Genomic DNA, 25618 nt, shown 5'->3' with positions numbered 1-25618 from the left:
GCATGGAGATGTTGGTAATTTGTTTGTAACAATGACTGATTTGCTCCATAAGTGAAAAACTGATGTTTAAAATTGCCATTTTTACATTGACTCCAATTGTTCACATTAGAGCAAAATTCAAAATGCTGTCAAAAATTCAGTTTTTAAGATAAAATTCTGAAATTTGCACACATCATCTACCATGACTCTAGAATTTTGTCATTTTTTCATGAAACTGAAGATTTATTTAGCAAGAATTTGCATGTATATGTTTACAGTACCGTTCACAGTCAAACATTTTGAAGCACTGTGGGTTCAATTTTCGATAAATCAAAAATCCGTGTGGATTGTTTGTGTAGGACAGTCTGAAGACGCTCTGTAGCAAGTTTGGTGTCAATTGAGCAAAAATTGTGGGAGGAGATAGGTTTAAGAAGTTTTACAGTTTTTGAAAAAAAAACAGTGATGAACTTCATAATTTTTAATAGGTTTAAATGTACAAAAGTTTCTTCAGTATTGGGGCTACAGTTTGATGAAAGTTGTGAAGTTGTAGCATGTATGGTTGATTTGTTATGAATTTTCACCATCAGGACTATTGGCTTGAGTATACAGCTGAGGCTATCTGGCATGAGACTGGACCTTTGTGCAAAGTTTGGTGAGTTTTCACCCATCGGAAGTATGATTTCCTCCAAAGAAGAAGAAGAAGAAGAAGAAGAAGAAGAAGAAGAATACCTAGGATTAGTGTCCTGGCAGCTTAGCTGCCCGGACCCTAATAACATAGACATATTAGCATAGAATACATATGAATACACAATACAATTGGGGACAGTCTTAATGTATCTGCATTTAATCTATTAAAACACTTCCTCAGTAATGAGACAACATTGAGAACAAAGCTCACAATCTTGTTTTCATATAGATTTTTATGTGAATTATAGGCTGGACAGGACAGGACAGGACAGGAAAAGTAGTGTAATTCTGGCCTATAGATACATTAGTTTCAGTGTCCACTCAAGTGCATGTGTGCCTCCTGTATTGTCAGTTTACATTTTAATGGTGCATTTGCATTCACTTTGTCAGAATATCATAGATGAATAAAGACTGTTTCAGATAAAAAGCAACATCAAACAGCTTAAAACAGAAGAGCTTCATTTGTTTTTTGCCGTTACATGGCTGATGGATGAAGTACAGTGCAAATATAGTGAGGACAGCAAGGCACAACACGTGTTTCTCCGTGCACATCTCCATGGAGTTTGGCAATGCAATGTGAATAGTGCATAGAATGAGGTGCAACGTTGAGAAAATACAGCAGAGGCTCAAGTAAATCTGCTACTGTATACCAATCCTAAAGAAAAACTGCTTTGATGACAACTTCAGAGTCCCAGGGCATCCTTCTGCACGTTGACACCCAGCAGAGCATTCCCAGCTTCTACACACTCTGTCACACATGGTGCTGAGAAAAATACAAAAGAAACACACACACAAGTGTCAGCAAGAGGAGAGTAAATTGCTGATTTTAACCGTAAACACTGTTATAAACAACAGATTAACACTTATTATTCTGGTTATTACCATTCTCAGCACGGAGCCATGACACAGCCTTCGTTGCCAGAAGCTCCCACTCATCCTTAGCATCCATCTTGAAACCATGAAGCCAGATCAGAGCCAGAATGGTGGCCCACACTTCTTTGTTCTCCTAATTCACCAAAGCAAAGAAATGCAGATGTTCTGGCTGACAGCACGGGTGCAGATTCAAGGGCTAAGCTCACCAGATGTCCTTACACTGAAATGCGATTAGCTGCTGTAAAGATATGACCCACTACATATCCGTATTTGGTCTAATTCTGTTTTATTATTTCCTCTGTTCCTGTGTGATGCTCCTGGTGAACTCTGTTACCATTACTACAACCTAAATATAATCTATGAAGTTGCACTCTTATAGGCTACTTGGCGACAACCCACCGATGCAGGTTTTGACTTTTCCACCTCATCGGTGGTCTTTCCCAGTACAGCAGCCAGATCTGGATCCAGCTCCCAGCAGCCAGACGCCTTCTGGAGGGAGACCAGTTGCAGGAAGTTACCTGCGACCCCACATGATGGAGCTTTTGAGGAGAAAAGCAAAGGAAGTGTAAACACAAAATAATCTGTGTGCAGGAATAACAGGGATTGTAAGGAAAGTGGTTGCTTTCTATTCACACACTCAAAGACACACACAGAAACGATACAGATACATACTGCAAGATCCAAGGTAAATATGAATTTGTAGGATCTTTGAGAAAAGCTAGTCAACACGCCACTGGTTTGCTTACCATTGGTCTGAGATGAGGCCTTCTTACCACGCTTAAAGGAGCTGCTAATTCTGCTGAAAACTGTTGATAGAGAAGAGATTTTGGTCAAGAAAGCACAGCAGTGTATCTTCTCCCTGAGGAGACAAAAGTGTGTCCATCTTTGTCCTCTGATTTTGTTGAACTGGTCCATTTGAACTTCACAACCACTGTCCCATTCACCAGCAGTGTGGAGACTAGCTGACTTGTAACATCCACATATATGGATATAACAGACCTTTTTCACAGCAGATATTTTGCCTTGCTGTAGCAGGAAAAGCATGGGTGGAACAAATTTCCTTACAGTGACGAGAGCATGAGGCCGTATGATGGCTCAGTTCCATCAAATGCCCCAGTAAATGTCAGCTGTTAAAAGGTTTAGAGGTGTGCTTAAGAATGTGACACTCGTAACACGTGATTTTAACAAAGATTAAGTTTATTAAGGCAGGATTAATTTTCCCTGGCAGAATCCCTTTGTGTCCATATTCTTTGAAAGCTCCCTCCAAGACACATTGCTTATGGAAAGACACATTGCTATCTTTTTTAAATGTAATTATTCGGTTATTTGAGAGGCAGGAACAAAACTATGTTCACCCCAATTTATTAAAAAATCTCCACTTCTTTTTACAGTGTCAGTTTGAAAAATTACACTGACCTATAAAGTACTTTTAAGGATTCCTGCAAGTAATTTAAAACAAAGAGAAAGACCTTTACCTGATTGTACCTTCGTTATTGCAGAGTCTGAAAAAAAAAAGATTGAAAAATTAGAAACCATGAAACCATGATGAATATTATCATTCATTCATTCATTCATTCATATTCTGTAACCTCTTATCCTGTCGCGGGGAGGCTAGAGCCTATATCAGCTGACATTGGGCAAAAGGCAGGGTACAACCTGGGTATGTAGCCAACCTGGGTATGTAGCCAGACTATCATAGGGCTGACACATAGAGACAGACAACCATTCACACTCACATTCACACTTAAGGACAATTAACAGCCACCAATCAACCTGAATGTCGTTGGACTGTGGGAGGAAGCCGGAAACTCTGCACAGAAGGGCCCCCCCCCCCCCCCCCCCCCATCCTATAGGTTTTTTTTTTTATATATATATACTTTTTTATATACTTTATTAATCCCGAGGGGAAATTCAATTTGAACCCCCCATCCTGGATTTGAATATATATTATCATAAGTAATGATACTGTGAAATGCAAATAAATATTTAATACCATTTTTACCAGAGAAATGGATTGTTTTCTTGCAATTTATTGTCTTAAATGTCTTACGTGTATTGTATTGCTATGTTTATATGTATTAAGAAAAGCTATGTTAAAATAACAAATGAATTTGTACTACGCACCAAATTTTGTAGACCATGGCACAGAGTCACTGGGGTCAAACAGACCATAAGAAACATATCTGTAAGCTTTGAGATAAAAATAGAAAAAGAGAGTAGACCATTAAATCTGGAGAATTTCATCCAAGGCACATTTGGGCATTAAAAAACACAAGTATTCAGCACTGAAGAATCAACCCTGGTTAACAAACAAAATCAATATAAAAGCATTGTAAAACACATTCATTATTCTTTTGCTGTCGGTATAACACTCACTGGGGAAATTTACAATAGCCACAGGTCCCTGAATCGCCTCACCGTTGCCTTTGTTGACAGCAACAAAGGCAGTGAAGGCACTGCTCACTCCTGATTGGACACTGACCTATGGCTTCTTACCACGCTTAATCCTTGTGTTACCCCTGGACATTTTTGTCCATTTCCAAAATTCAAAACTCCCTCACAGACAAATGAAAGGTCACAGGGGGGTGACTTTTTGCATGGGGGTGTCATTCTGGGTGAAATTTCAAAATCTCAACTTTCAGCACGAAAATCCATTATTTGACCCTGTAATGCATTTTTATCCCATCCATGACCCTTCAAGTGGACAGAAATGTCCATTCTCTAGAAAGTGTCCAACAAAAGGTCACAGGGGGGTGATTTTTGTCATGGGGGGGGTAATTATGGGTTAAATTTAAAAATCCCAACTTTCAGCATGAAAATCCATTATTTGACCCTGTAATGTATTTTTATCCGATCCATTATAAATGGATGGTATAGCAACAATAACAAATGGCTAAATGAAAGGTGGACATTTCTGTCCACTTGAAGGGTCATGGATAGGATAAAAATGCATTACAGGTTCAAATAATGGATTTTCATGCTGAAAGTTGGGATTTTCAAATTTAACCCAAAATAACCCCCCCTTGCAAATAAATATTTAATACCATTTTTACCAGAGAAATGGATTGTTTTCTTGCAATTTATTGTCTTAAATGCCTTACGTGTATTGTATTGCTATGTTTTTATGTATTAAGAAAAGCTATGTTAAAATAACAAATGAACTTGTACTACGCACCAGATTCTGTAGAATATGGCACAGGGTCATCGAGAGCACACAGTTTATAAGAAACACATCTGGTAGCTTTGAGATAAAAATAGAAAAAGAGAGTAGACCATTAAATCCAGAGAATTTCATCTAAGGCACATTTGGGCATTAAAAAACACAAGTATTCAGCACTGAAGAATCAACCCTGGTTAACAAACAAAATCAATATAAAAGCATTGTAAAACACATTCATTATTCTTTTGCTGTCAGTATAAAACTCACTGGGGACATTTACAATAGCCATAGGTCCCTGAATCGCCTCACCGTTGCCTTTGTTGACAGCAACAAAGGCAGTGAAGGCACTGCTCACTCCTGATTGGACACTGACCTATGGCTTCTTACAACGCTTAACCCTTGGGTGTTACCCCTGGACATTTTTGTCCATTTCCAAAATTCAAAACTTCCTCACAGACAAATGAAAGGTCACAGGGGGGTGATTTTTTGCATGGGGGTGTCATTCTGGGTGAAATTTCAAAATCTCAACTTTCAGCACGAAAATCCATTATTTGACCCTGTAATGCATTTTTATCCTATCCATGACCCTTCGAGTGGACAAAAATGTCCATTTTCTAGAAAGTGTCCAACAAAAGGTCACAGGGGGGTGATTTTTGTGAGGGGGGGGGGGGGGGGGTAATTTTGGGTTAAATTTGAAAATCCCAACTTTCAGCATGAAAATCCATTATTTGACCCTGTAATGCATTTTCATCCCATCCATGATAAATGGATGGGATAGCAACAATAACAAATGGCTAAATGACAGGTGGACATTTCTGTCCACTTGAAGGGTCATGGGTAGGATAAAAATGCATTACAGGTTCAAATAATGGATTTTCATGCTGAAAGTTGGGATTTTCAAATTTAACCCAAAATCACCCCCCCCCCCTCCTTTTGCCAAAAATCACCCCCCTGTGACCTTTTGTTGGACACTACAAAAGTTTCTAGAAAATGGACATTTTTGTCCACTCGAAGGGTCATGGATGTAACTTTTTTGAAGGAGCTGCTAATTCTGCTGAAAACTGTTGATAGAGAAGAGATTTTGGTCAAGAAAGCACAGCAGTGTATCTTCTCCCTGAGGAGACAGAAGCGTGTCCATCTTTGTCCTCTGATTTTGTTGAACTGGTCCATTTGAACTTCACAACCACTGTCCCATTCACCAGCGGTGTGGGGACTAGCTGACTTGTAACATCCACATATATGGATATAACAGACCTTTTTCACAGCAGACATTTTGCTTTGCCATAGCAGGAAAAGCATATGTAGGAGCCAAACTCATATTTAACAGTCATGCAGTATTCACATATTTACAATATTTACATATGTACATGTTATTTGTTTAATTTGTACAATGCATGTTAATCTGTGCAATTATAATACTTAGTAGTGTTAACTATTTACATTTATGCATGTGAGTTAGAAGTAAAGTCACTAGGAGAAATATGTTACTGTCTCGTTAAGAAGAGACCGGCAGCTTTGCCATGCATGGACAGAGGAGAAAAGTTAGTTAGTTGCTCATGTGTGGAGAGTGGAGCCCCAGTTTTCCGACCGTGTTGTGGAATGTAGATATTTTGGTGGATTTTGTATTTTTGAGCAAGTTTATACTGTAAAGACAACGTGGATCAATAAACAAACATTTTTGTTTTCCCTAAGAAGAGGATTCAGTGTGAGTTATTTTTGACGGAGAAGAAACACGTGTCAACTTAAGGCTTGCACTCTCATTTTGGTTTTTGGACAGAACAATAGCCGGAAAACTCGCTCCTCGCGGAAAAAGAAGCTCATGGAATAAGAATCATCAAGTGGATGGATTTCTATGAAAGGAAAATACTGAAATGAGGAGTCGCCTACATCCGTAAAGGAGTCTGGTAAGCTGCTGAGTGCACTTAAGCTAACGTTAAGCTAACGTTAACGGCAAAATCTCTGTGATTCTGGAAAATTCTTTGGATAGCTGCACTGATAGTGCAACTCTTGGACTGTCAAGTTTACGTGGATTAAGTGCATTAACAGTGCTACATGCAATACTGTAAAGCAATTAATAGCTTGATTGACACACTACAATGCAAGAACAGGTGGAAGAGCCATCCACTGAAAGGAGGCAAGTAAAATGACGGATAAAGCCTTAGAGGAAAAAAGGAATAAGCTTGTACAGTTAAGGAGTAATAAGCTTGCTCAGCTAACGGGCAAGACTAGGGAGATTGAGCACCTCATGGATGATGATGCTAACGTAAGCTCTGAAAGACTGCAGCTGAGAGTTGAATACCAAGTGTTGGTCAGAGAATTTGGAGAGCGTAACTATGCCCTACAACAGTTCATGTCTGAAGAGGAATTTAAAGAGGATCAGTGTAGTTGGTATGAACCCAAAGCAAGTGAGTTTAACATGTTCATCGCGAAAGCTGAAAAATGGATTGAGATGGTCGAAGAATATGTAAAACAAGCAAAGACATGTGACGAAGAGGTGTGAAACCTATGGATAGTGTATCCTATACAAGTAGAAGGAGTAGTAAACGTGGATCTGAATCTGGGAGGTCTGTCTCGTCCACTGCTTCATCTGCCCGCCTTAAGGCTGAAGTGGAAACAGGATTTGGAACAACAGGAAGCTGGATTAAAGGCAAAAACAGAGGAGTTGGAAATAGAAACTGCTATTGCTGCTTCAGATGCCAAACTCAAAGTTTTGGATGACTTTGCGACTGGATGCATGTCACCAGGGAATCCAATTCACGAGTCGGGTGTGGAAATAGGAGGTTTAGCATCAGGAGCAAGGCATGAACAACTCAGCCATGTGGGAGATGATCCATTTTGGCCTCCCCAACTACAACCAAGTAACCCTGATCATGCAAGGCAACCAAGTAGAAATACTACTAGGAATGATGACGTTGTGGAGACATTATGCAGTGTTATGCAGCAACAAACCAACATTACAGAGTTAATGATGAAACAACATAGAGGGTCTACATTACCGTCGTTGGACATTCCTACTTTCAAAGGAGATCCTCTTAACTACCATATGTTCATACGGCAACATGAAAACCAGAGTCACAAGGCTTCCATACAAATTGCGAGAAAGATGGAGGTCTTTGGCATGTGATATCCAAGAACAACAGGACAGGAGAGTCAACTTCAAAGACCTTGCTGACTTCATCCACAAACAAGCCAAAATCACCATGCATCCAATTTTTGGTGACATAAAAGATAGTGCACCAGCCAAACCATCTATGAAAATGCATGCAGATTCCAAGGCACAGAAGAACAGTGGAAGTAACATAACGTTCACCACTAGTGCTCTGCAGATGGACTGTAAGGTCAAAGACACCACGAGAGACATTGAGCCAAGTGTGCACAAGTTACACATTATGTCCGACAGTGCTCTGAAGAAACCATGTATCTTTTGTAAAGGAGAGCACAGCCTAGAGTCATGTCGGAAGATAAGAAGCAAGCCACACAAAGAGAAAGTTGACTTTTTGCGAGGCAAGGGGTTGTGCTTTGGCTGTTTGAAGCATGGCCACATGAGCAAAGACTGCAAAGAGAAGCTGTGCTGCCAGAAGTGTTCCTTGATGCACCCTACTCTTCTGCGCTTTAAAAAACGAGATGATACAGGGGAACAGGAAGATAAAAAAGATGATAATGTCGACAGCCATTCAGTCACCAGTGCATTGGTCTGTGCTGGAAATAAAACCTGTGGAGTCACTGGGGCCGGAGAGGAGTGTACACTCTCTATAGTACCTGTCCAGGTCAAAACAACTAAAGGAAGTAAAATGGTGGAAACATATGCATTCGACCCAGGGAGCACAAACTGCTTCTGCACAGAGACATTGATGAATCAACTAACGGTCACTGGTAGGAGGACGAGTATTTTATTGAGAACCATGGGTGACGAGAAACCTGTTGCTGCTCATGAGGCGTCGGGCTTGGAGGTCAGCAGCTTAGCAGAGGACAACTTCCTTGAGCTTCCTGATGTCTTCACTAGAAGGACAATTCCTATAAGTCGAGAAAACATACCACGACAAAAGGACTTGAGACAATGGTCTTACCTTAAAGATGTACATATTCCTGAAATCAATGCAGAAGTTGGTTTGCTCATCGGATGCAATGCGTACAAGGCCATGGAGCCATGGGAGGTCATGAACAGTGTTAATGATGGACCGTATGCTGTGAGAACAAGGCTAGGATGGACTGTAAATGGACCGCTCAAGGAACATGTTGTTAACCAACAAAAGGGGAAAACTTACAAGGTTACAGCAAACCGCATATCCATCACACGGCTTGATGACTTGTGGCAGCAGCAATTTAAGCTGGATTTTCCTGAGAGAGGAAAAGACAAACAAGTTGAGATGTCCAGAGAAGATCATCGATTCATGGACATGGTCTCGGAATCAGCTAAACTTGTGGACAGGCATTATATTGTATGTCTACCCCTGAAGAACCAGATGGTCAACATGCCAAATAACCGTAAGATAGCTGAACAATGAGCACCTAACTTACGAAGGAAGTTCAAACAGGAACCCCAGCGTTCACAAAGAGTACACTGCTTTCATGGCAGACCTCATTGACAAAGGGTATGCAGTGCAGGTGTCAGGTGAAGAGCTTGGACGTAGGGATGACAAGGTGTGGTACATACCCCACCACGGGGTATATCACCCTGTAAAGCAGATGTTAAGGGTCGTGTTCAACTGTGGTGCATCCTACCAGGGAACGTCTTTGAACGAACAACTTCTGCAGGGACCTGACCTGACGAGCGGTCTTGTGGGTGTCATACTCCGATTCAGACAAGAGCCTGTGGCATTTATGGCGGACATTGAGGCCATGTTCCACCAGGTCAGGGTGCCTGAGGGAGATTCAGACCTTCTCAGGTTCCTCTGGTGGCCTGGTGGTGACTGTGAGCAAAGGTTGGTCGAGCACAAAATGGTGGTCCACTTGTTTGGTGCTACCTCCTCACCTAGTTGTGCCAGTTTTGCACTGCGGAAGTGTGCTGAGGACCACAGGAAAGAGTTTGAGACTGCTGTGACTGACACAGTGCTCCAAAATGACTGCCTTAAGTTTGTGACCACAGAGGAGAACGCCATCTCAATGTGCCAGGATCTAAGAGCAATCTGTGCCAAAGGCGGTTTCCGCCTCACGAAATGGGTCAGCAACAGCCGCAAAGTCCTTGACTCTATACCGGATAGTGAACTGGCAAAGGAGATGAAGAATCTGGATCTCGAACACGACAAACTTCCAATGGAGAGAGCCTTGGGTGTCCATTGGTGCGTAGAGTCAGACACTTTCCAGTTTAAGATCACCATCAAGGATCGTCCTTTCACCAGAAGAGGTCTGCTGTCAGTCGTTGGCTCAATCTACGACCCGCTAGGAGTTCTAGCACCTGTGGTGTTAACAGCAAAGATGATCTTGTAAGACCTGAGCAGGATGAAAATTGGCTGGGACGATGACTTACCAGAACAGGTCAAACAACGATGGGCAGACTGGCTGACACAACTTCCTAAACTGACAGATTTCAAGGTCGACAGATGCATAAAACCAGCTGGGTTTGGAGGTCACTCACATGCTCAGTTGCATCACTTCGTGGGCGCGAGTGAAGATGCTTATGGCACTGCTAGCTACCTGCTCTTGAAAAATGAAAGAGATCAAGTGCATTGCGTCCTGATGATGGGGAAGGCCAGAGTGGCACCTCTTAAGCAACCGACCATTCCACGAATGGAGCTGACTGTGTCAACAGTCGCTGTGAAAATGGATAAGGTTCTGAGGAGAGAGCTGCAGCTGGAGCTGGATGACTCAGTATTTTGAACTGATAGTACAGCTGTACTCAAGTACCTCCAAAATGAAACCACAAGATTCCGCACATTTGTGGCTAATCATGTTTCTACTGTCTTGAAAGACGCCACAGTCGAACAATGGAGACATGTGACCACCACCAAGAACATAGCAGACTGTGCATCAAGAGGACAAAGGGTGGAGGCCTTCATGAAAAATGACACATGGATCTCTGGTCCAGATTTTCTCTACAGCCCAATGGAGGAATGGCCAAAGAACCTGGTAGGCTGTGAAGAGATTACATCAGATGATCCTGAAGAGAGTAATGGCGGATCTTCCTCAAGACAAAGTGTTTCCAGACAATCCTCCCTTTTCCAGGGTAGGCGTTGACTATTTTGGACCATTCGAGGTCAAGCGGGGGCGGAGCTTAGTATAGAGATACAGAGTTATTTTTACTGATTTGACCATACGAGCGATACATATAGAAGTCGCCTCGTCCTTGGATACAGATTCATGTATCAACGCCGAACGTCGTTTTGTGGCCAGGAGAGGGCAAGTGGAGGAGATTTGTTCTGACAATGGGACAAACTTCATTGGGGCAGAACGCGAGCTGAGAATGGCCATCAGTGAGTTGGATCACACAAAGATTCAAGGTTACCTTCATCAGCACGGGATCAAGTGGACATTTAATCCTCCCACCGGCTCTCATCATGGGGGAGTCTGGGAGAGACTGATTAGATCGGTGAGGAAAGCCTTGAACTCTACAGTGAAAGAACAAGTTCTGGATGAGGAAAGCCTTCAGGCTGTGCTTTGTGAAGTGGAGGCTATGATTAATGGCCGACCAATCACAAGAGCGTCCAATGACCCAAACGACTTGGAAGCCTTGATGCCCAACCACCTTATATTGCTGAAGACCAAACCATCATTGCCACCTGGCCTATTGACAAGGAAGATCTCTACGTTCAGCGGAGGTGGAGACAAGTCCAATACATTTCCGATCTATTTTGGAAACGTTGGACTCGAGAATACCTTCCCCAGCTCCAGGAGCAGCAAAGATGGTTAAGAAACTCAAGGAACTTCACTTCAGGAGATGTTGTGCTTCTGGTAGATGACTCTGCACCTAGGAACTCTTGGGTGATGGGAAGGGTAATCGAGTCGATTCCAGACAAGAAGGGTCTTGTTCGTCGAGTCCGTCTCAGCATTTTGGACAGACCCATTACTAAACTCTGTCTGCTTCAAGAGGATGAGCTAGCCGATGGTAAAGACTGAACTCCCTGATGAGTCGTGCTAGCAACCTCTGACTCTAATATCCTTTTGTATTACAAGGACTGTTGAGAATGTACATTGAACTTTTTGTTTGCTAGTGTTAGTACACAGTTTCTGTTATTTAGTATATGGCTCCTTTTATTTAAGGTAAGTAATTGTTTCAAGCCTCTTGAGAACAATTAGGGGCCGGTGATGTAGGAGCCAAACTCATATTTAAGAGCCACGCAGTATTCACATATTTACAATATTTACATATGTACATGTTATTTGTTTAATTTGTACAATGCATGTAATCTGTGCAATTATAATACTTAGTAGTGTTTACTATTTACATTTATGCATGTGAGTTAGAAGTAAAGTCACTAGGAGAAATATATTACTGTCTCGTTAAGAAGAGACCGGCAGCTTTGCCATGCATGGACAGAGGAGAAAAGTTAGTTAGTTGCTCATGTGTGGAGAGTGGAGCCACACAGTTTTCCGACCGTGTTGGGGAATGTAGATATTTTGGTGGATTTTGTATTTTTGAGCAAGTTTATACTGTAAAGACAACGTGGATCAATAAACAAACATTTTTGTTTTCCCTAAGAAGAGGATTCAGTGTGAGGTTTTTTTTGACGGAGAAGAAACACGTGTCAACTTAAGGCTCGCTCTCTCATTTTGGTTTTTGGACAGAACAGCATGGGTGGAACAAATTTCGTTACAGTGAAGAGAGCATGAGGCCGTATGATAGCTCAGTTCCATCAAGTGCCCCAGTAAATGTCAGCTGTTAAAAGGTTTAGAGGTGTGCTTAAGAATGTGACACTCCTTGTGTGCTACGCTTTTGGTATTGTGATTTTAACAAAGATTAAGTTTATTAAGGCAGGATTAATTTTCCCTGGCAGAATCCCTTTGTGTCCATATTCTTTGAAAGCTCCCTCCAAGACACATCGCTTATAGGAAGTGTCTTTCCATAAGCGATGTGTATATTATCATAAGTAACGATACTGTGAAATGCAAATAAATATTTAATACCATTTTTACCAGAGAAATGAATTGTTTTGTTGCAATTTATTGTCTTAAATGCCTTACGTGTATTGTATTGCTATGTTTTTATGTATTAAGAAAAGCTATGTTAAAATAACAAATGAACTTGTACTACGCACCAAATTCTGTAGACAATAGCACAGGTTCATCGGGAGCACACACATAACCAGAAAGAAATCTGTAACCTTTGAGATAAAAATAGAAAAAGAGAGTAGACCATTAAATCTGGAGAATTTCATCCAAGGCACATTTGGGCATTAAAAAACACAAGTATTGAGCACTGAAGAATCAACCCTGGTTAACAAACAAAATCAATATAAAAGCATTGTAAAACACATTCATTATTCTTTTGCTGTCGGTATAACACTCACTGGATACTGGGACATTTACAATAGCCATAGGTCCTTGAATCGCCTCGCCGTTGCCTTTGTTGACAGCAACAAAGGCAGTGAAGGCACTGCTCACTCCTAATTGGACACTGAGCTCCACCACCGTCTTCTTCACTTCCTCATCTCCTCCTTCCTTTTCCTCCTTGACTTCCAGGGAGCGGATCAGAGTCCAAGCAGCCAACCTGTGAACTGTTAATCTGCAGGCAGGCATGAACACAGAGGAAACTTATCTGACTGTTTTATGAGTGCAAATATGTCTAACCAATGTTATTATAGGTCCACATAGCCAGAATTAACCAATTCAGATTTAAACACAGAAGTGCAACAATATCACAACAGCATCAGCAATTTGCTTTCCACTCTGCCACATCATACAAACCCTAAAAATGTGGTTTTATTTCTGCCAACAGCTCACTCAGTCTTAAAATGCACACTTTGCATTTTTGATTCACATTGTTTTAAAAACAAAATTACTACATTCAAAGGCAATCTCTGCGTTGTTCTCACTGAGACACTTAATATGTTAATATTTGTCATTGAACTGAACATTAACTTCATATTTTAATTGTAAATTCACTACCCAGTGTCGTCTGCAGGTGTGAGACTGAAGTGAAGCTGGTTCTGACAGGGATGACCTGCCAGGCTGTACTTTACCGTCACACAGCCCTCTGCTGCCTCTGAACTCTGAGAAAGTATCACAGGGTTAAAACATGTTTGTTAAAATCACATACTGGATAAAAAGACATATAATGTAGTCATATAGTTTGCTGAGGGGCAGGTTGTATGTCTCTGCAAAGCAGTCAAGTTGCAGTTACAATTTACATCCATGTCTGCCAAGACTCATGTAGACATGACAATTGACAACGCTTCAAATATGGATTTATTTTGCTGCAAAGAAATGACATATTCTAAAACGTGGATGCTTCACACATATCTTCTCCCTGGCAGCACAGGGGCTCTGTTACATTAAAACAATTTCAAGGTGGGAACCCAAGATTAGTGTCACCAATTCAGTATCTGACCAAATATGTCTGTTTGTTCCTGGGTTATGGTGTTGAATAGTGGCCAGAAAAGATCATTATAATGTCACAGTGAAGTTGGCCTTTGACCTTTTGGATATAAAATGTCAACAATTCACCATTTTATTATATTAGACATTTGTGTGAAATTTTGTCATAAGTGTATGAATTATTGAGTGATGGCCAAAAACATGTTTTGTGACATCACAGTGACCTTTGACCACCAAAATCTGATCAGTTCATTGTTGAGTCAAAGTCAATGTTTGTGCCAAATTTGAAGACATTCCTATAAGGCACTCTTGAGATATCGGGTTCACAGGAATGGGACAAACGGACAACCTGAAATCATACTGCTATCAGCCACAGTTGTCACCAGCGTGGAGGCATAAATAGATATTTCACTATGAGATGATGCTGCTCCTACCTGTCCAGTAAGCTGGGCGTAAATCAGCGACCTTTGACCCTGGAAAAGTGTTGTGATTGGTGGGCAGAGAGCACCAACAGAAACTCCCTCTGGCACATCCCACTCGACTGAGACGTCCACCACAGCTGGCTGGAGAGCAAATCGCAGCGACTGCATCACCTGTTGAGGATTTTTTTTTTTTTTTTGCCATAAGTCAAGAGAAGCACTGGGTTTTCACTTACTTATTGATATGGAAACATGATTTCTGTCTAAAATATAAAGTTGTTGCATTTGTTTCTTTTATATGTCTTACTTTAGGCTGCATCCTCTCTTTCCCTGTGATGAACTGAGCGTGACCTCCTCCTTCCTTGGCCAACCCGTTGATAAGAGCAGAGCTGGCCCCTTCCCCAATTCCAAAAGAGAAACACCTACAATACAGGAGTTTTCTTTAAGTACACAAAGCATCAAACACGGAACATATTCTGAGAGTTTTGTCAGTGTTGATGATTCTCAGTCATCCATATCATGGTAATCTTAAGTGCTATATCGCAGTCAACTGAACTTGCTTGGGTTTCTTGAAGATGTTTCACCTCTTATTCAAGAGGCGTCTTCAGAATGGTGACATGAATCTGTCTCCTCTCTCTCATTGAGCAGCTGGTTGTGAGCCCTCTAAAGGATGGTTGCAGCCCTGTGTTCTTTCACAGTTGAACCCAAGTGTAAGCTGTTTGGAGTTTCAAACTGTAATGCAGGTGGTTTCTGTCATCATCTGTAATCAGCCAGCTTCCTAGATGTTCTTTCAAATTCCCGTACCAGTCGAAGGGGATTCTTCCCAAATTGTTTAGCAACATGTTGATGAAGATTCTCAGCCATCCAGGTAATGGTAATCTTCTCTGAAGAAGCCTCTTGGATCAGAGGTAAAAGGTCTTCAAGAAACTCGACCACATCCAGTTGCCTGCGATATAGCACTTAAGAGTTTTGTGGATGGTTGTCATGTTTTGTGGTTTCACCTGTGGGAACCTGAATTCTTCTTCACCAGATTGATGACTTGTTTGGTGTTCCCCACCTCTCCGTCTGTAAAGACAAACAGCTGCGGAGGACAGTTTACATGTCACTCGAAGTTACATCACACCCAGAAACATGCAGCATGTGTTGAGTCACCAAACGTGTTCTCTGAAACCTGTGTTAGACCCTGTTAACAATTAGTTTTTAAAATGCATTTTGTTTTGCATTTGCTGGGTTTTTGATTTCACTGTAACTCGTCAAATTAACGATTCGTCTTACGCTCTGTATTGGTGGCATTTCTCCAATTCTTCAGCATCACCTCTCCTGCTATAGTGTTTAGGGGTCGTTACCCATGCTAATAGGTTACTTATGATCAAATGGGATTTATCACTCAGCACAAAGAGCAGATTTGGATGGTTGAGAACATTTGATGCATCTGGAATAACTTCTTTTATATTTTCTCTTAACAAAAAAATTAAGAGAAAATGTAGCCCCGCATGAAGCCCAATGATTGCAACATTATCAACTTAATCAAGGGGCCACTGTTAGCTACTTACTAACTCACTTTCTGTGATGGGTGAGTGTGTGTGTGTGTGGCATGTTTAGTACTTGTCTAGGTTGATTGGGAATGGTTGGCTGGCTGTAAATATGTTCAAGGGGCTGAAGGATCTCTGTTCCTCCCAGATCAGCGTCCATCACTTCAACGTTTTTCAGAGCCTCTTCCAGGGTCTTCTGGCTGTACTCCACACTCTTACTGTCATGAAATAAACACACGAGTGCTTTCACACGATTTACATCAACATACACACACATATATATGTATATATGTATATACACATATATACATGCACAGGCAGTGATACCAAAGGCGTTTATTTTGTGGTCTGAACGACATTAAGGACCTACGGGAAGATGTGTTCATAGCAGGACCCGAAACTGTAGATGTTGAAATAGCAGCCCATTGGTAAGCTCTTCAACAGGAGCAGCAGAGTATCCTCCAGGGAAGAGAGAAAAGATAATAAAGGCTGCTGTGTGAGAGAGACATTGGATGATTTAATGATAAAAATAGCAAATGACACAATGAATACCTTGGCACTCTTCATACATGACCCCGACATACTGCTAGATCGATCCAATAAGAGCACAAACTCTCCACATGAGGCGACTGAAGACATCACAGCCTGGGGGAACTCAGGGTACAGGCTCAGCATCACTACTGGATCACCCATCAGAGTGCCTGAAACACAACATACGTGACTCAGCTATACAAAAATAAAAATGATTACCTCTTATATTTAACACATCTTCACTAATTTGCACTCACCAGGCTTGGCAGACGCCTGTCCTGCCTCCACCACAGCAGTGGGCTGGTGGGCATCTTTGTAATAAATCAGCAGTTCAACATCTCTGTCAAACTTGTGTCCTGCGGCCAACTTGACCTGCAGTTCACAAAACACACTCAGAAATATAAATCAAGTCATATACATCTTGTTCTCAGTACTGAGGAACAATCACACACAGCAGACACATCAGCACTGTACAGTAGCTACCGTGGCCTGGGTTTGCTCTGTGTTGAGGTACTGGAGAGGATCCAGGGAACAGTTAGACTCTACTTTAGAGACTGGACGAGGAGAGGACAGTCGGGCAGAGAAAGACAGACTGTAGGGAACCAGAGAGGCTGGAACACAGATCACCTGGACACTGGCACCTTCACTACCTGTGAACAAGAACAGACACGTTTGAAGTAATTTTTGGGGACATAGGGCAAACAAATACATGCATATTGCTGAGGTGCTAACAAATACATGGGACAGGACATTGAAAGACCAAGAAAAGATGTGACACAGTAATGCAAAATTAAGCTTCTCCTCCGATTAATATAATCATCTCTTAATATAATAATGAATGGACAATACCACTTAATGACAATACTTTTATGTGAATGAATTTTCAATGACTTTATTCATCATATTACTCCTCAAGTCACTTAAAATAACCTTAAACCAAAAAGAGCATCTGAGCTCAAGTGACTGAGAATTTCTGTAAGCTACTTGACAATTTCATTAATTAGCTAAGTGTGTCACAGTGGGTTCTAAAAATCTTACATTTATACAATCTTAATAGGCGCTGTTGGCATATAGTGGAACTAGAATTACCGCCTTGTGGTCGTATGCCTCCACGAACCTGTCAAGGTAAAGTTTATACCCATGTCTGTGAAAACATGGATTCGTCACACACACCCTGTCCCCAGCAGCACAGATATTCTATTTTGTTATCAAAGTTACAAGGTAGGCCACCAAGATTAGTGACACCAATTCAGTATCTGACCAAATTGTCTCCCCTCCTGTTCCTGAGTTATGACGTTGAGTAATGTCCAGGAAAGTGTTTTTGTGGAACATTATGATGTCACTGTGATATTGACCTTTGACCTTGATTAGAATCAGTTCATTTGTGAGTCCAGGTGGACCTTTGTGCCAAATTTGTGGAAATTTCCTCAAGGTGTTCTTAAGCTATCGCTTTCACAAAGTGAGATGGACGCAAGGTCATAGTGACCTTGACCTTTGACCACCAAATTCTGATCAGTTCATCCTTGACATGAAGTGAATTTTTGTGCGAAATTTGTAGAAATTCCCTCAACTTGTTGTTGAGATACCACGTTCACGAGAATGAAACAGATACAAGATCACGATGACCTTGACCTTTGACCACCATAATCTATTTAGTTCATCGCTAAGACCGAATGAATGTTTGTGCAAAATTTGGAAAATACCCTCAAGGTGCTCTTGAGATATTGCATTCATGGGAATAAGACAGATGAGATCACAGTGACCCTGATCTCTGACGTATGACCACCAAAGACTATTCAGTTAATCCTTTTCTCCAAGTGGACGTTTGTGCCAAATTTGGATAAAGTCCCTCAAGGCATTCTTAAGATATCACATTCACAAGAATGGAACGTCCATCGGGCAGACCTGAAAACAAGATACCTCTGGCTACGACTATCAGCAGCATGGAGACATAAAAACACTCCATTAGTCAGGTAATTGACGAAAGGAAATATTGGGTTTTGAGACAGACTGAACCTCCCTCTTCAGTCCTTCATTCTCATTTCAGTCACATTTTTAAAGCTTGTATAAAAACTAAACAGGCACAGTAAGTGTCAACACACTACATTCATCTCAACCCAAACATTTTACGAAGTCCAGAACCAGAATCTGAAAGTGTGCTCTTCAAATGTCATGTTCATCTTTCTATGGCTTCAGAAAAACATCATGTGTGCATCATTTTGTCAGCAGCTCTTGCAAGTGATGTGTATTTATTCTGGAGAGTCAAGTTGAAACTTCATTCTCACTGACTTTATTTTCACACGACTGGTTTTATGTTCACCCCTGGGCACAGCTGGCAGGTTGTATGAGAATTAACAGCTTGTTGCAAATGTTTTGAGCTGAAGTGTTTTGTCACTGTTGTGAAGGTGGGCTTTTGACTGTCAGGGCTCATGATGAAGGTGTTGGCTGGTTTTCCTACCCTCAGGTTGGTAGCGAGGGTTGAGCACAGCAGGCAGACAAAACCTCAGCCCGTCATCAGCCTGCACAGCCAGCTCAGTGACGTACTCCAGCCTGATGGAGGCGCTCTCTCCTGGAGGCAAACTGCCCACACTCAGAGAGAATATATCTGGACTCTGCTCACTCTCCTCCAACAGGAAGGCCTGCTGACCGGAGCTCAGTGCATCATCATACTCCTCACGAGCCTGGAGTACAGACGACACATGTGAGCAACATTTGCTGTGTTTTTAAGCTCCATTTTAGTGAGTTAGTCTCTGCTGTCCAGCTCACCTTCTGTTTCTCCTTCACCTCAGCTACAATCTCTTTTTGTCCAATCTTAGCACTGAAATGACAGACAGCAGCATCTCCAGGCAGAGGGAAGACAAATAATGCCTCTATTGGTTTGTCCTCCTTGTTCTCATAGTTCAGAGTGGAGACCACTGTAGCCACATGGTCCCTCACCTCCACCTCCACCTCGATGCTCTTTAGAGGAACTGACACAGAAACAGCTGGCAGTTATTGACCAATCAATAACTGATAAGAGAAGCTGCTTGCTGCCTCCCTGATAACCAAACACACATTTGCATGGACAAATACACCCAGACATTTTGCACACACCAACACACAGAAAATACGAAAACAAAAATATAAATATCTAAATGATTTGATACTGTTAACTGTTAACCATGCTGTAGTTATTAATATCATAACATTCACTAATAGGAAGTCTTGTATGATTTATCCAGACAAAAGGTCAAATTAGACTCTGTTTCGTTGTTTTCAGCCATTTACCTGATTCCTTTTGGTAAGTAAGTAGACCACAGCAGATTTCCATCACCCCTGTACAGCAAGTAGGACTAGTATTTGAGGACTTTCTGCTGAAGTGACAAAAAGGTAAAGTTAGTAACTGAGCATTTTTAAAATGTGTTAAGGTAGGCCAACTCTACATTAATAATAGCAGAACTGATTTATAAAATCATAGAGTTGTAAAACTATAAATCATAATATCAAGTAAGATTTTAAGAGTTGCAGCAGTATGAAGCGTAAAAAGAAAGTAAAAGTTAAAAAAAAGAGTTTCAGACCTGTTTCAGGAAGTCAGAGCAAGTTAAAGGCTAAAGTCAACAGATTTCAACTTTCTTTTAAAAATATTTAGCCAGCTGGCGCCCCTGATATCTAGGTAGTGTGTTTCATATCTCAGGGGCAGAAATGACAAAGGCTGCATCCCCAATCTTCTTCCAGCTGTTCCTGGAAATTTCCAATAAACCAGCAGCAATGACCGCAGTGTTCTTTGAGGCAAATAGTTTAAAAGGGAGTTAGCAATGTAGCTGGGTCAAAGCCTATTTTTAGGGCTTTGTATAGATATATATACCTTTAAATCTGTTCTAAATGTAACAGGAAGTCAGTGCAGAGCAGTTCAGACTGGCCTGACGTGTTCTCTCCTCTTGGTGCTGGTTAGTAGCAGAGCTGCAGAGTTTTAAAAGAGGTGAAGTCTCTCAGTGGTGTTTTTTGGGAGGCCAGTATAAAGTGTATTACAGTAGTCAAGTCGGCTTGCAATAAAGGCATAAATCAATTTCTCAGCATCTTTTTCATTTAGAAATGGTTGTACCTTAGCTGTGTTTCTGAGGTGAAAAATGATGCTTTTGTCACCTTGTTAATGTGGGACTTGAAGCTTAGATCTGAATCAAGGCTCACACCAAGACTTGTCACCACAGATTTAATCCAGGGAGTTCAATTCCCCAGATTATTAAGCAACAATTCTCTTTCTCTCTAAATCTGTGTGAATGACATTCAGATTCTCTGCTTTATTTTTTATTAAGTTGTTCCAGATACATTTTTTTCATACACTTATTTACAAAAAAAATAACTATCATTACATCTGGGGCGCTGGTGGCTTAGTGGTAGAGCAGGCGCCCCATGTATAAAGCTGTTGCCGCAGCGGCCCGGGTTCAACTCCAGCCTGTGGCCCTTTGCTACATGTTGCACCCCCTCTCTCTCCCCCCTTCACACTTGTCTGTCCTATCCATTAAAGGCTAAAAGCCCCAAAAAAATATCTTTAAAAAAAAAAAAACTATCATTACATCCGCTGTCCAACTGTTACTCAAATAATGATGTCTCAAACTGCGATAATGTTTTAAAGCAGCACATTATTTAAGATACATAAAATCCATTTTTCTCTGGTTTGCTCAGACAGAGCTTGGTGTGAATTATGTATCACAAAGACAAATAATGACATCACATATTGTCACTCAAAAAATTAACTATTCCACTACAACTTGTGCAGACATTTGCTGTGTTAATATTGTCATTTTTCTGAAAGGTCATATGGCTCAACAGTGGATCTTATTGAAGTATAGCCTCTGGGAGAGCAGGGTTGGTTGTCACATGGGCTGGTTGTCATGTTCATTTACTCCCTAAAGTGTGCTGTTAAAAATGTTGGCACCTAATTCTTTTTGGAGTTTTCAGAGGTCACCTATAGGGTCATGTCAGGCTTAAGACACTTGGCATTGAGGTGAGAGTGTTTTTCATGTCAAAATCAAAATATCCAGCTCTTCTGTGTTTCAACTCTAGACTTTTACACAATGGGTTTGTAGTTAAAGCAGTAACTAACATTAAGAGGTATTGAGGGAAGGCTTTAGTTTGGATTGTGTTTTTCTTGTTAGCTTAGATGCTAGCAAAAGAATGAAAAGCGCAGTTGGGGATGCTTGTCATACCATAAAAACTTCAACTAAACGCCTAGTCCCAATTAAACGCCCAGTCCCTTTCACTAGCCTGTAATTCATGTAGATTTACTGACATGACGAAAAAACAAGTGGTGACTCCCTTTCTCTGAAGCTGTCACAAAGTCATAAAATGTGTCCAACCCTTGATTACCCAGGATTCAGAAGAATCAAGTGTTTTTCATAAAAATTAATCCAAGTTATAAATATTGCTTTAACCAGATAAAGTGGTTCTGTGTCAGTATGCCGGGAGCTGTTATCCTCAGGTGCTGTGTAACAAGTGTCACAACATAGCACAAAATTAATATGTCATAGTCATACTAGTTCAAGTAAAGAACTTCATATTTCGTACATCGTATTTCCGAACTTTGCTGAGCAACAGTTTTGTGTAAAGGGAATTAAAGGTCTGGTCCATCTACGTCCCAACCCTCACCTATGGTCATGAACTCTGGGTAGTGACCGAAAGAATGAGATTGTGGATACAAGCTGTGGAAATGAGTTTCCTCCGCTGGGCTCAGCCTGAGAGATAGGGTGAGGAGCTCAGACAGCCGGAGGGAGCTCGGAGTAGAGCTGCTGTTCCTTCGTGTCGAAAGGGGTCAGTTGAGGTGGCTTGGGCATGTGATCAGGATGCCTCCTGGGCGTCTCCCCTTGGAGGTGTTCCAGGCACGTCCCACTGGTAGGAGGCCTGGGGCAGACCCAGAACATGCTGGAGGGATTACATGTCTCATCTGGTCTGCGAACGCCTTAGGGTCCCCCAGGAGGAACTGGAAAGTGTTGCAGGGGATATATGGATATATATATATATATATATATATATATATATATATATATATATATATATATATATATATATATATATATATATATATATACTCTGAAAGAAATTGTATGTATAAAAATCAGAACTCTTCAGTCCTCATGTGTTTTATTGATGCCTCCAAGGCCTTTGATCGAGTTAACCATAAAAAACTGTTCACTAAAATGGCTGAAAGAGGTGTGCCTTCAAGCATAGTGAGGGTCCTGGCATATTGGTACGCCAACAAAACTATGCAGGTTAAATGGGGACCCAGTGTGTCTGCCCCTTTTGGTGTGAGCAATGGTGTCAGACAGGGGAGTATATTGTCCCCCTTTCTCTTTAACCTGTATATGGACGATTTATCACGGCAACTCACTGCGTGTAATACTGGGTGTATGGTTGGTAACAAAAAAGTTAACCATCTCATGTACGCGGATGATTTGGTTGTTTTTTCCCCGAGCAGTGTTGGTCTGCAGCAGCTGCTGAATGTCTGCTCTGTGTATGGTGCTGAACACGACATAAAATATATTGCCAGCAAGAGTCATGTTATGATCTGTCGCACTAGAGAGGACCAAAAAATGGCCTTTCCTGCATTTAAACTGTCAAATAATAATATTGCTCCCTGTAAAAAGGCCAAATACCTCGGCCATTTCCTTACAGAAGATATGACAGATGATGATGATATTCATAGGCAGTGCTGCAAACTATAGCCTATGTACAGGCAAATACTCTTGCTCGCAGGTCTTATTCATGTTCAGATGACGTTAAAATATCTCTGTTCAAAGCGTACTGTACTCCTATGTACACCGCACACCTGTGGGTTAAGTACAAGAAAGCAAGCATGAAAAGACTACAGGTTGCGTATAACGATGCATTACGGATTTTATTAAAAAAGACCTCGCTGGCTGAGTGCAAGCGAATTGTTTGTCATCTCTTTAAGTCATCACCTATGATTCACTGTAAGTGTGAGAACCTGCTTCCTTATTTTCTCCTAGACTCGCAGACATTTAGAAACAGCTCATCATACTCGAATGAAAAGACCAAACACCTACCTGTGACTTGTGTCTATTAAAAAAGAAATGTTTTTCCTCTGTATATACGGGAACAAGCACCGGGAGGTTCATAAACCAGTGACTGTTGATCCAGCTGCTGCAAAACACACCCACAACTGTGTCAGTAAATCTCAGTCATCATGACTAATGGGTATGCTCGTTTGAAAGGGGTACCGCCGGGTGGGTAGGAGCTATGACGTCTTCAAATTTCCACAGTTTGTATACTGGAATAGCCTTGGACCAAGACGTTCATTGCATGAACGTTCATTGCATGAACGTCTTGAAAACGAACCCCGTTTTTCGTTTGGCGGTTCCCGGTCTAGACCGATTCACGTCTTCATAAACGTTCAACTCAAACATGTAATGTACTCACCTCATAGGCACAGATGTTAGGAAGGTGTACGGGGGTTGCCGTGTGTTTGTATATCCGTTATTGTTCAATAAACATGCATTTTATCTCGGGATGTCTTGAAATTTTCTTCAGCCCTTCTTCGTCCTGCAATGAATGAGTGCACCGGCTTTCTACTGCGCCACAGCGCCGCCATAGCGGTTGGGGGGGTGTATTGCACATTGGTAGTAAGAGGCTCTAGCCTTGGACCAAGACTTACTACCAATGTGCAATACACCTCCCAACCGCTATGTATTCAAAAGAAATATAAACCCGACACACTTCAAATAAAACACCACACTAATAAAGATGTGCAACCACAAACCATATCACCATCTAGAGTGAACTCCCAGCACCCCAACCACACCGGTGAATGGAGGACCCCACCAGCCGCAACACTAGAAACAGAAGGAGACAGAATGTTAAAACTCTCAAACTAAACAAACTCCAATCCTATACTAAACAATAAAAACAATAAAATCAATAAGGCTAAAACATGTAATACTAAAGTAAAATAAACAGCAGTCAGTGCTATGCCTAGAAACAAACAAAGCACTGTTAATTTAGTTTGTAGGGCACATTACAATGTTTAAATGTTGCATGTTTTACATACCTTTGTATCAGAGTCAACTTTTCATTCTTTTTTCCTACAAACAGGTTATGGCAGACCCAGTATTAAAATCATTAAAATACAAATACCTCAGCCTCACCCCTACAGTACCCTAACAATTAAAATGCTAACATGATTATGAAACAATGCTAAAAAAAAAAAAAAAAAAAAAAAAAGTCCAGCTTACCGGAGCCACAGGGAATTAAACAGTCACAGCCACATGGAGAGCACACAAAGGATCTGAGGAGAGTGAAGCCTGCAGTCACACCTGCAGTCTCACCTGCTGCCAATCAGCCCCTCCTCCAGTTCCTGTCTCCCCTGATTGGTCTCTGGCCTAGTGACCTACTGCTACAACTCGAAAAGGAGTGGGAAGAAGAAAACTTATTTAATCCCACCCCCGTTTCTCATCAACAACTTAACACACTGAGTTAAATACTTCCTCCTGTCTTTTAACATCAAACCAGGACAATGAACAAAAAGGCCTATACCAGAATCTAATAAACTTATTCCACAGTATTAACATTATATAACCAGAATGTGTGTGAAAAAAGGAACAATGTACATTCATGATGGTATTACCACGAGTGACAGTTAACCGTTAACTTACATTATATAATAATTACATACCAGCAATGGTAAGAACAACAATACCAGAAAGGTAATGGACAATACATAACACATCCCCGCAAGATCAAACACCGCAAAAGTTAGTAAAGGACGTGTTGAAAACGGTTGAAAACTGCTACACAACCGGAGGTGGTAGGGCGGGACTTCAGCGGGTGGCTCGTTCCGCCCAATGAGAGGCTGATCTATGCAGCGAACTTCCGCCCACTCAGACTAATGGAGCTCTGACATTGAGAGCAGAGAGGCAGTAGGAAACTACACTCTGTTAACATAATATTTTCTTTTTGTACAAGAACGTAGATTT

General features: G+C 41.3%; 1 protein-coding gene across 14 annotated transcripts; it reads right to left on the bottom strand.

Annotated features, from left to right (window-relative positions):
- Positions 1-800: 800 nt before the first annotated feature.
- Positions 801-24976, bottom strand: LOC117260176 (von Willebrand factor A domain-containing protein 5A-like). 14 transcript variants are annotated; one of them, XM_078167272.1, is made up of 25 exons: positions 24878-24973; positions 24694-24727; positions 24406-24478; positions 20497-20591; positions 19920-20005; positions 19419-19621; positions 19111-19333; positions 17136-17302; positions 16910-17024; positions 16674-16822; positions 16492-16580; positions 16195-16339; positions 15591-15670; positions 14897-15011; positions 14605-14763; positions 13742-13845; positions 13144-13358; positions 12892-12957; positions 4715-4780; positions 3664-3729; positions 3015-3041; positions 2286-2345; positions 1939-2078; positions 1549-1672; positions 801-1429 (listed from the first exon to the last, which is right to left on the bottom strand). In XM_078167272.1, the coding sequence occupies exons 5-25, from the start codon at positions 19960-19962 to the stop codon at positions 1350-1352; spliced, it is 2436 nt and encodes an 811-aa protein (XP_078023398.1). In that variant the 5' UTR covers positions 19963-20005; positions 20497-20591; positions 24406-24478; positions 24694-24727; positions 24878-24973; the 3' UTR covers positions 801-1349. The 14 variants fall into 14 exon arrangements, with proteins under 14 accessions (XP_078023398.1, XP_078023393.1, XP_078023401.1 ...); XM_078167267.1 differs by lacking the exon at positions 20497-20591 and having other exon boundaries at positions 24878-24974; XM_078167275.1 differs by lacking the exon at positions 20497-20591 and having other exon boundaries at positions 19920-20002.
- Positions 24977-25618: the final 642 nt, after the last annotated feature.

This window comes from Epinephelus lanceolatus, chromosome 4 (genome assembly GCF_041903045.1).
Source record: "Epinephelus lanceolatus isolate andai-2023 chromosome 4, ASM4190304v1, whole genome shotgun sequence".
NCBI lineage: Eukaryota > Metazoa > Chordata > Actinopteri > Perciformes > Serranidae > Epinephelus > Epinephelus lanceolatus.
The sequence above is the reverse complement of the archived record's forward strand: the minus strand, read 5'-3'. Positions and strand labels throughout refer to the sequence as shown.

Coding starts and splice junctions, on each gene's coding strand:
- LOC117260176 (XM_078167267.1), bottom strand. Junction 19,334..19,418: donor AGGTGAAGGAGAAACAGAAG/GTGAGCTGGACA, acceptor TCTGTACTCCAG/GCTCGTGAGGAGTATGATGA. Junction 14,764..14,896: donor AAGAGAGGATGCAGCCTAAA/GTAAGACATATA, acceptor AATCCTCAACAG/GTGATGCAGTCGCTGCGATT.